This window comes from Limulus polyphemus, unplaced genomic scaffold (assembly GCF_000517525.1).
Source record: "Limulus polyphemus unplaced genomic scaffold, Limulus_polyphemus-2.1.2 Scaffold836, whole genome shotgun sequence".
NCBI classification, from domain to species: Eukaryota; Metazoa; Arthropoda; class Merostomata; order Xiphosura; family Limulidae; genus Limulus; species Limulus polyphemus.
In genome coordinates, this window is record NW_013666446.1 from 374150 (window position 1) to 385805 (window position 11656).

At 30.2% G+C, this 11656-nt stretch overlaps 1 protein-coding gene across 1 annotated transcript in view; it reads right to left on the reverse strand.

The window, feature by feature from the left end:
* Nucleotides 1–1814: 1814 nt before the first annotated feature.
* LOC106460788 (PITH domain-containing protein GA19395-like) overlaps nt 1815–11656 on the reverse strand; it is an 11579-nt gene continuing 1737 nt past the window's right edge. The window contains exons 2-6 of the mRNA XM_013920529.2: nt 11176–11219; nt 10737–10814; nt 10402–10506; nt 9753–9861; nt 1815–2050 (exon numbers count right to left, since the gene is read on the reverse strand). Of these exons, the coding sequence (XP_013775983.1) occupies nt 1949–2050; nt 9753–9861; nt 10402–10506; nt 10737–10814; nt 11176–11219 (438 nt within the window). The 3' untranslated portion in view covers nt 1815–1948. The remainder of the gene's footprint in view (nt 2051–9752; nt 9862–10401; nt 10507–10736; nt 10815–11175; nt 11220–11656) is intronic.

Sequence of the window (11656 nt, forward strand, 5' to 3'; positions counted from 1 at the left end):
CAAAAATATCACACGAAAAAACGATTTTTTCTGTAGTGCAGCAGTTTAGACGTAATATTGATTTACATATAAAAAATTATTGTTAGACATCATGGTTACTCTGTATACCAGAGTGTGATATATATGCTTAAGTAGTATTCAAAAACATCCCTTACACAGTCAAATGTATATATATATACATATATATATATATAATGAAAGTCAATTATTTTGAAAATAGAGATATGCATATTTGTGAATGTTAATTTTTTTCACTATTTCTTTTAAAAAATGTTCTTCAATACAACTATCCGATTTATTGTTTTTATAGAGGGCATTTCTAAGTTTTGCCTAGTTTTGCAATATCCAAGTTCTTTCATCAAAATTTAAGGACTATTAAGAATTAGACAAAACACCCTCTTATAACCATAGTAACAAAGGTTTCAATACGTCAGCGTCAAATACAATAAAAAAGGTACTTGTATTTCCTTTGAATTAAAAGCTAATATTAAATGATTATTCTCTATTTTCTTATTTTACTTTAATATGAGTTTTATGTCAAAATTCAAATAATACTAGATAGCACTATTCTTCATCTAACCATATGTAATTTTGGAGTTTTTCTTATAGCACGTATTTCGTGAAAACGAAGTTCCTTAGTATAAAATACGTTTACAAAGTTGTTCTAAAGTATCAGTTACTGCTAAAAGAGGCGTAGAAAAATAATGAATGAAATAATATTGGAAAAAGTTAAACCATTGTCTCAGTGGGTGCAGAGGTTCTATGATGCCCGGAGCCTTGTACCTAAGACCTTGGGGAAGGGCGGAAAGGGTTCTACCTTTCGTCTCTTTGCGTTGGATGCCCAGGGCCCGGCACCTTTCGCCCCCCCCCCCTCTGCACGCTATAATATAACGTTCTGAAAACTTGTAAAATGTGTGCAATACAGTAGGAAGACTTGTGGGAACATTTGTCAAGGTGTACAGCATACAGTAGGGAAGGCTATGGAAACTTGTCAAAGTGTACAGCATACAGTAGGGAAGGCTATGGAAACTTGTCAAAGTGTACAGCATACAGTAGGGAAGGCTATGGAAACTTGTCAAAGTGTACAGCATACAGTAGGGAAGGCTATGGAAACATGTCAAAGTGTACAGCATACAGTAGGGAAGGTTATGGAAAACCTGTCAAAGTGTACAGCATACAGTAGGGAAGGCTATGGAAAACTTGTCAAAGTGTACAGCATACAGTAGGGAAGGCTATGGAAAACTTGTCAAGATGTGTAGTCTACGATTTATCTTGTTCTCCTTCATACAAGATAGTTACAATGGTGGGCAGTAAAATAGTTGTTGGAGAGGGAAGAAGTCTTTCCAAGAACAGCATGATGCATGGAATACCATAAGGTATAATTAATCCTCAGTATGAATATAAATTTTATCTATGTAGTAATTAGGATTAATGAATTTGGATTCTACAGTCTTTACATTCTGTAAAATGAACATCTGAAATGTTCCAGCTTATGACATCTTTACCAAGAGGTTGAGAATAACAGTTTATTCAAATACTTTGTTGGTGTACTTTGGTGACAGATTTTTCGTTTAGGCAGATTTTGTTGAATAACACCAATGTCTGTAGGTTTACTTTCTTCTTGGAAATCTTCTCAAGAAGTCGATAAGCAGTTTTAACGTTGTTAGAACAACGAGCAAAAGTTGTAGATAGTGGTGAATTGGCCGACACGTTTCGAATGCGGTCTGCATCCATTATCAAGGCTAAATGTTGTGTGAATTGCAATTACTGTTAGTGCATACTTTTGTTAGTGAATTAACAATGAGAAGCTTGTGTACTTAAGCATAACATATATTTATTGAGCACACAAAAAACAAACTGTATTATTAATCTAAGGCAGAATGCAATTTGAGAATCACTGTATCAACACAACTAAAAGATAAATACCTGAAAAAAAAAACCTAAAAGATCAGTGAATTTGGTGCATAACAGAATGAACAGAGTCGATCTTGTGGTCAGCTGGGTTGGGGGACGATTCATAACAGAACAGTGTCAGCTCCTGTCGAGGTAGCTAAAAAAAGAATGCACAAATAGTGTTAACAGGCTACTGTAATAAAAAGTATACTTTTTAACCTGTTACCTGGTAGGTAAAAACAAACAGTCATAATCAGTCTGCACTCCAAAGCTTAGATGTTAACCAAATGATATTTTTTTAAAACCAGAGGAATTACAAAAGACAAGAGAATTGCTTAAATATTAACAGATTTGACATATAAATTAGTATCTTTAATTTAGCACTTCTCTCTATAGGAATACTACACAGTACAGTGAAGCCTCATTAGTCTGGACATTGACAATCGGGATAATTTATCATGTAGACAAATATTCACAAGGAAATTTAATAAATGATCCGTATATTCTTATTCAGAACTTCCTAATCCGAGCAGCTATTTCTTACAAGAAACACATTTTTTATGAATAAATGAATTTGGTCAATCAGAACAGGAAATGAGGTGATAATTAGTGACCACAAAACACCTGAACTAACCAGTTGTTACCAGTTTGCAACAACTTTTGAGTACAACTATAACCCACGAGGTGCTAGTTTGTGACAACATTTCTGAGAACAACTTTCACAGTAGGGATGCACATATAAACTAAAATAAATATTTAGAGGTCAACCGAGTGGCTTATGTTACGTTCACGTCAAGTCATATTTCAATTCAAAAGCAGACTCTGATTACATACTTCTTTGGAAAGTGATTTGTTGCATAATTGACCAATACTATGTATAAGTAAAGAAAATATCCTTTCAACAAAGAAAGTAAATGTAGAGATGGCTAATGTCAATCCTTCAAAAAACAATGCAAACAAGATAGTAGGGATGGCATTTGCATCACTCCCACACAATAGCACAGGCACAGTGTAGTAAAATGTTAACAGAAAAAATAGGATAAATTAAACTCATTTGAGATTGGTTACATATATATATATATATATATATATATCCTATTATGTAGTTGTTTTAATGCAGTGTTTCAATAGGCATAGAAAGATTGTACTTATAACGAGGTTTTAAATACAATGAGGTTCCAAATGTAATATTTATTGTTTATAGATTATTGGTTCGTAATTCCTGTTTCACCCTGTACTTAATTTTTTTCTTTTTTACAAGAACACCAGATTTCTGTAAGAAAGCTAACTTCATGGAATAATGATAATGTCGTTTACACTAGAAGTATGATTTTTTTTTGTTTAAGTACTACTAGTTATTAATAATACTTATAAAAGCAGATACTCCATTTGAAACTATGTCATCTCAGTGAAATTGGTTGTCATCATTGTTATGATTTTCGAGTTATCATGTAATAAAAAAAGAAGGAAGAAGAACAAGAAATTCAAACTTTTTGCTATGATATTTACAGATATTCCCAGAACTTATGACTCAGTCATTACATTGATATTGTTATAAAAGGAAACACTGTACAGTACAAGTTCTGATGACCTATTGAAGAGATATATATATAAAATACCATTTCGACCAACAATACCAGCCATCCCTACATAGGCAGTGCTACCCCGCCTGCCTGATATTTTGTATTCTGTAAGTAAGTACATAATTGGTTTGAACAACATGATGTTTTGTGTGAAGGTAATGAAATGGCACATTGATTATGCAACATGTGCAATTGTTGATGATGTACAGAACAATCAACCGATAAGTTTATTGTACATACAGTTGCTTTTAGTTTACCAGTTACATATCATTCTTTATTAGTTTGAACCCATACATTTATCGATTGATAATGCATGATTTCGATAGTGTCCGCTGTATTCAAAATGACCCATTTGACTATCCAGATGTATTGATAATTAGTTCATTACAAGTGTGTTTGGATAAATGAGATTTCACTGTATATTTGAATATTGAAATCTGGTTAATAAAGAAGTTAAAACTATTAGTCAACACTTCAGGATTATCAGTGTTACAGAATACATTGTGCCTTTGGTTTATGATACAACAAGTCTTTCAATGAAACCAAAAATATACAGCTTTAAAACTATAATGAAACTAACATATGTACTTGGCTCTAAACAAACAATCTTCAAATTTAATATTTTGTACTTCAGCTATATTGTAGAGAAACAAACTCATTCTCAAACTCAAAAATCATGAAAAACCCTTCCATTAGAAGTGCATAATACACATCATGACAGTTACTGAAGTCACTGTTTTCAGAAACAACTGGACATGAGGGAAAGCATTATTATTATAATTTTTTTTTATATTAACAACTAAGCATCTTAACTTTTATATTCATTTCTAAAATGTAGATTTAAAGAAAAATTTTCAATAAGAAAATGACAAGAGTTAAGAAAGTGAAACAGTATTTGTCTTGAGCACAGAAAGAAATCTTAAATCTTAGAGAGCTCCTGTTAGGTATACTACCCAGGGATTAGTAGACATGAAACCAGTGACTGTGGAAAGAAGTACATTGTTATATATGGCTTGTTCTCATGTGATTTTACAAGATCTACACATATTGCGACATGCTGTATTGTGGGATATGTCTACTATTTTGAGTCTCAGATAAAAACAAAACTAGGCCTAGGAAATGCACTATTGATGGGAAAAGCAATACAACTATTTTACAAATGCCTATTTGTGGTTATATCTAACCAAGGAAACATTGACAATACACAAAGTGAAGAAAGATGAAGGTTGTGGAAAGCTGCTGTCAACAGGAAGATCCTGTCATGAGAAGAGCAATAAAATCATTCTTGGTGCATTATAAATATTATGTTAAACAAGAACTGGTCTAATAAGACCTGTTCTAGACTACTTTAATTTCATGATCTTTAAAAGACAAAGTGTTAGATATACAAGACTGTTTAGTGTAAGAGTTATCATTTAAATCATTTAGTGATCTGATATTTAATGATTCTTTAGTTTACATAAGAAGAGTGTTCAAGTTAATTATTTTAAAAACTATAGTTCTGACAAGTTTCATTACATAACTCAGTACGAGTCTTACATTGTGTTGCAGTTTAATTGTTGTACTAGGCTTTGTAAGTAATATTAACGATGTCATCTTACTTGAAGCTTCTAAGTTTGTCTTGTTAAGGGTGATATTATTGTTACTAGAGAGTTAGATATTTCTAGATTTTTCTGCCATGTGTTATAAATATGTTCAGATACAGAGTTAAGTTAAGAGGAAAATATTAAGTACTTGAAAGTGAAGTAAGACTGCAAGATTGTTAGTTTAGCCATAATGGCAATATTTTGAAGCAAGTTTAACAGATATAAGGAGAACTTGTCTTGTTAAAGGGCATTTTAAAGCAACTTAACCTGTTTGTGTGGACTTTGATGAAAAGAAGACAATTAATTAAAAGTTCTGGATACAACTGTGTTAACCCATGGGGTAATGTAAGTGAATTTATCACAGATTGTGCTGTATGAAACTGACAAAAATAATTTGTCTCGTCAGTTGGGTTCTAAAATAACTGAAGTAACCTGTGTGGACTTTTGAGAATTATTTAAAGCTCTGTATACAACTGCGGTAGCCCACAAGGTAATGCAAGTGAACTTATCACTACTTATATTGTGATAACAGAAGAAAAAAAAATATAATTATTTAGAATTTTAGATACAACTGTGATATTCCATAATGTAAAGAATTTTTGTACATAAATTTAACTTGTTTTGAATATATTATTTTGAAACAAGTAGATTGTGTGCTGTATATTTATTGTTTGAATTTAATTGCAAACAAGTCACAGACACCTATGTAAATCCCAGCCCATATACAAAACCCTGACACAAAGATACTGCATTTTCCTAAATCAAATGAACACTGTTGATCTCTGTGTAGTACAATCTTAATCTGTAAAACTTGAGCAATAGGAGAGTTTAAGCTAATGTTTTGTTTGCACTGAATCACTAAAACTGATATATATTACAATATATATACAAATTAATCAGACCATTATGATCTCAGGTTTCACAAGTTTTTAGCAGAAATGAACCAAACTGTACAGGATTTCTATAAACTTTACAAAAGACAATTCCAGGATTTTGTTTCTGGACCCATTCTAAAATTTATATGGGTCTCAAATGTTGCTATGCAAGTTAAAATTAGCATTTTCATTCCTCAAATGTGTCTGTCAAAAAATATTGCAACAGTCTTGAGTCACGAGATTCGCAGTGGCCAACAAACAAAGCTGAATTCAGTAAACAAACTTTTATTGCATGTTAATTTTTCTTTTTAATTAAGCAATTATTTCAGGAGGGAACTTTTATTATTATTGTTATTGAAACTGTACTCTTAGGAATCTTCTAAGACCAAGACTTAAAAACATAAGATTTCTAGCAGTGAAATGCAAAAATTTAGAACTAATTTTTCATGACTTTTGAAGGATCTATGCAATCTTTGTAACAGGGCTAATTAATTGGAAAAGATCCATTTTCAAGAAATAAAAATCAACTACTGTAGGAAAGATAGCGTACAGAGACAACATATGCCTTACCAAAAATTTCACAACTAGTAGTATAACAATGTAAATAGCAACTTCTCTAATCATGCCAGAGGACAAACAAAAACAAACCAGCAACAGTAAAGTGTATGAAAAACAATTCCCTGAAAAATATGTCAAAAGTAATTAGACAATCATGAACTTAAGCTTGAAGGCTTATACTACTCAAATTCAAGGTTTGACTCTCAAAGAGAACGTAGCACAGACAGCCCATTGTGCAGCTTTGTGCTAGAACAAAACCCATAATGAAGAGATGTCTATAAATCCCATAGCTTAGAAAGATATAAAAATTTCAATTCCTCATTAACTACTAAAAAACTGTTTATACATTTTGTACATATTTTCTGCACACAAATGGATAAGCAAGCAAGAATGACGTTCACAAGAAATTACTTAGTTCAGACTGTCAGACTAGGTAACAATGAAACTGTACAGACCAATAATATCCAAGGGCCACAGAGAGAGAACAAAGAAATACACAAGTATTTTCAGCTGTCTAAGACTTATATAAAAATTGGCATATTGAGGAAACATTTAAAACCATCATGGACAAGTAGAAACCATACAGTAATGAACAACAACAACAATTCCAAGTAACAACTTAGAAGCAGCAGAAGCCAAGAGAAAATAACAAATAACTTGAAAAACTAGCAAGAAACATAATCAACAAAAATGTGAGAAAAAAGTGGATGTTTAATACCAAAAAAAGTGACAATAAATCCTGAAATTAGCAAAATCCAAAGGCAGACCAAAAACAGAGAAGAATTGTTAAAGCAGCCAAATAACCCCTAGAATCAAAGGAAGTCCTATAGAAAAAAAAGAAACAACACATATATAGAATTAAAGGAAAAAAGACCCTAATCCTAAAAATATGAAATATGCAAGTGATCTTGTACCAAAGAAGAATGATGAAAAGGTGCAGATGTAAGACCTTTTCTAGAGCTTCTGGTAGTTGAAAGCTGAAACTGATGAGGAAGAATCACAACTTACTTCATTCCACTTTGAATATAACAAGCATAAGAAAAGACAGAATTCAGACGAAATAGAGCGAACAAAACCATCAGTCATAAAAAAAACAAAAAAACTTTGGGCACACAAGTTTTTAGGTTAACGAAAAATATCCTGGAAAGAAACTTACAAGATAGTTAAAGTATAAGAAAGTAGAATTACAGACACAAAGACCTAAAAGCAATGTTAATTATTCAAAATAACAACAGAATAAACATACACACACAAATTTAGAGTTAGAACATCTACAAAAAAACTCAGCTAGATCACAATCATTTAATAACAACTCGCTATCCAAGGGAGTAGTACTGGATTCCATTCTAAATCTGTCAAAAACTGCAATCGTTAATATTAAGTCTAAATATATTGGACATTTATGCTTGATTTCCAGCTACAAAAGGTTAATTTTTAATTTTATTCACAAAATAAAGAAAAACAAAAACAGAAGATTAAAATAGTTTCAAAGTTTACTATAAAATGTAACTTTGATTAATTAATAACTATATGTAATTCAATTTACAAAAATATTTTCAAAACCAGCAAAATCCAGTAAACTGAGCTTAATAAAATAAAACCTTTAGAGTTACACAAGTTTTTGTAACAGAAAACTTATAATTTAGTAAATAACCTAATGAAAGACATGTTTATATGGCTTCACAAACTGTAATGTTTTAACTACTATTCTTACTTAGCAATACAGTTTATACACAGAAAGGAAAAGATGAGTTTATACACAATTATAAACTATTAAAAAAGTTAAGTTTCTTTCAATAATTTTATTTCTTGAAAGATATTTTCTTTGTACTGTATAAAAAGGGTTATGTCCCCTCAAAAAAAAACATTTCGTATATCAGAGATTTTAAAAATTGTATACTATAAAGAACTTTCTAAATGAACAAGTTATATCACTATAAATATTTTTCTTTTTGCACTTTGATATATAACACACACTATTCATATATGTCTGTATTCAAGCTACTTACGTAGTCAAAAAGGTGAGATAAAAACTACTGAGAAATACTAAAGAAATAAGAGAAAATACTTTCTTTTACACCACTGGTTAGTATAGTTGATATCTTTAGGCAGTTGCAATTCTATTTTTGTTAGTACTTTACTTTGCCAATCAGAGAAGACAAGCAGCTTCTATAGGAATACATTATCACACTACTTACAATTGCCTTGCAACTTACTATAGACTCCTGAACACAAGTAGTGACACTACTCATTTACTCATATACTGTTATTGAGATAAATAAACATTGAATAGAAAATCTGTTTTCAATATTATTGTCTTTGCATTTCCCTGTACTTATAATAATGTTATAAAATTATTACTTCCAATAAAAAACACCTCTTTGACTTACATTTCTATATTTTGATTGCACTAAAGTTTTACAGTAAATATCAAATTAATATTAAAATACAATGTTAGAAAACGAACATAACAAAGAATAAAGCAGTATAATATATAGTCTTCAAAACAGAAAAAAGGAGAGAATCACTAGATTAGCATAAAGGGATGTACCTCAGTAATTACACATCCAGAATAGAGAGAACCTAAACTAATGCATAATCATACATTATAAAGAAAGAAAAAGAAACATAAAAGGCAATTGTACAAAACAAATTTAGCATAACGAACAGTGCAAAATTCATTATATCATAAAAGCCTTAAATAAAAAGACACAAATTTCCAAATACTAAAATATGAACAAAAATGATATAAACTATACAAACACCTATTAGCTAAAACAACAAGACATAAGAAAAAAAAAGGGGGAATAAAGTACAAAAACAAAGTGCATACAGCATCATTAGATTAAGCTATGAACTACATCAATTGATAAGGTAGCAATATTGGGGACAACAGTCAATAAAATCCAAGAAAACTGACTAATGAGGTATATAACAGAATAAAGAAATAAAAACAGGTAAGTGTAAGCTTAAGCTATTAATATAATATAAAAAAATGAAGCACTACAACAAACAGCTTTATTAAATAACAGAATGGGATATAGTTATGGAAGTCTTGCTGATATTTGAATCCAAAACGTTTATAATTTGGAACCAATTATATAAATATGTTTATTTATATATATACGCACACTTCACTTTAAAAAAATTTATAATAAAGGTCTAAGTTTAATTTACAATTTTGATGAAAGTGCACTACATCTATATATATAAAAAAAAAAAAGGGTGAAATTTACATATATAACGTGAATCCTAACCTCAGAGTATTCACCTCGTAGACCAATATAATAAATTCTTGTATTTTCAGCACCAAAGTTGGTTGGAAAATGTAAAGAAAGGTGTTGTACACCAGAAAATTTGACAATCCTAAAAAAGAAAACAAAAACATAGTTATATTTTCTTTAGAACATCCAGTATAAACTAATGAACTTGTTAGAATATAAGAATCAGTCCAGTAACTGAAGTCTAAAATGTCAGTTAATATTACACTCAACAAATACAAAACCCTGACAAAAATTACAGAAAAATAAAATACACTTCAATTACTGTTGCAATTATTATTCAAAAAATGTTTACAATTATTAGAATAATGTATATAATATGCAAACTAATATCCCTTTTGAAACAAAATAATTAAACATAAAAGTGACAGCACTAGTAAATAATTTTTTTTATTTATTTATTAGAGAGAGAGACATACAATAGGTGTATAGATACAACAAATTGTTTTAAAAAAATAATTTGAGATGTATAGCATTTTTTAGATTTTCTGGAAGAGTTTGTGTTGTCAATAGCTTTAAATAAATACTACAATAGTTTTTATTTGGTAAAACTTGACATTCAACAGAAGCTTGTTAATCTGTGCAGTCAATACATAAACTGGATTTAGTAAGCCGATTATCATACTTTGTAGAATATTCAATGGTCCCCGATGGATCTGGGTGCAATTCAAACTCCTGATCTGCTTCACTTGCAACATTATCAAATGATAGATGAGGGCGATTTTTAAACCTAAAAGAAACATATCTAAGTAAATCTACAAGTTGACATACAATTAGTTTATGCAAAGTTGTCTTATAAACAACATATATGGCTTCCAAGCACAAACAGTCTTTATTTAAAATAATTGCCCAGTTAAAAACTAATCTATTTACATATTTAGAATTTAAAAGTAGTATTACTTTTTTGCAACATAAAAAAGAATAAGTGATACTATAAGCAAAACAATGCTAAAGACTTACAGTCTCATTTTCGACGGATAACTCTGGTCTTCTCCACCAATTAATATAATTCCTTTTAATTTGACACTTCCTGTAAAACTAAAGCAAAGTAAATCATTACAAACTTCCTATAATATAATACTAATAATTGTTTCAAATAATTTTAATAACAACTGAGGTTATTTATTCATCTCCATATTATCTGATGATATCAAAACTGAGCAGTCCAATTATACATAGTAAAAGGTTTTTTGATAAGTAAAATGTCCTACAAATTTTAGCTTGTGTGAAGATTATTGGTTGGATGAAATGCTAAATTTATCTTGAAACACTTTGCAAGTAATTCCAAAACAGAAACAAAAAAAAAAACAGAGAGTTGTAAGTCTATAGGCTTACAACACTAAAAATCAGGGGTTTGATTCCATGTAACTTTGCTTAAAAAAAATTCAGAAGTACTTACGGAATATTGAACAGGAGTTCTTCATCCACATCACTGTCCACAAACTGTAATAGGAAAAAAAAAACATTGTGGTACTTAAGTAATATTAAAATCAAACAATGTTTTCAGTATGAATCTGTGAGAGTTAAATCTAAGATTTAGTACAATATGCACGAGCAACAATGCAAGAAACAAAATGCTGACGTTCAAATGCCATCTATAAATTTTCACACAAGAGAGTTCTCTTCCAACTGAGCTGAAGGGTCAGCCTAACTGCAATCATTAGTAAGTTACTTTTTTAAAGAACTCTACTACAATTACATACATTTTATACAATAAAAAAAAAGTCTTCAAACATGAAAATGGAGAGAAAAGGTAATTTCTTTACAGAGAGAAAGTTTAAATCATATTAAGAATTACAGACAGCAATAGATTCTTTCACTAAATGAAATCCTACACAGTTTTTTTAAACGAGCCTGCAGAAAGACTGATGCAGTGAGGA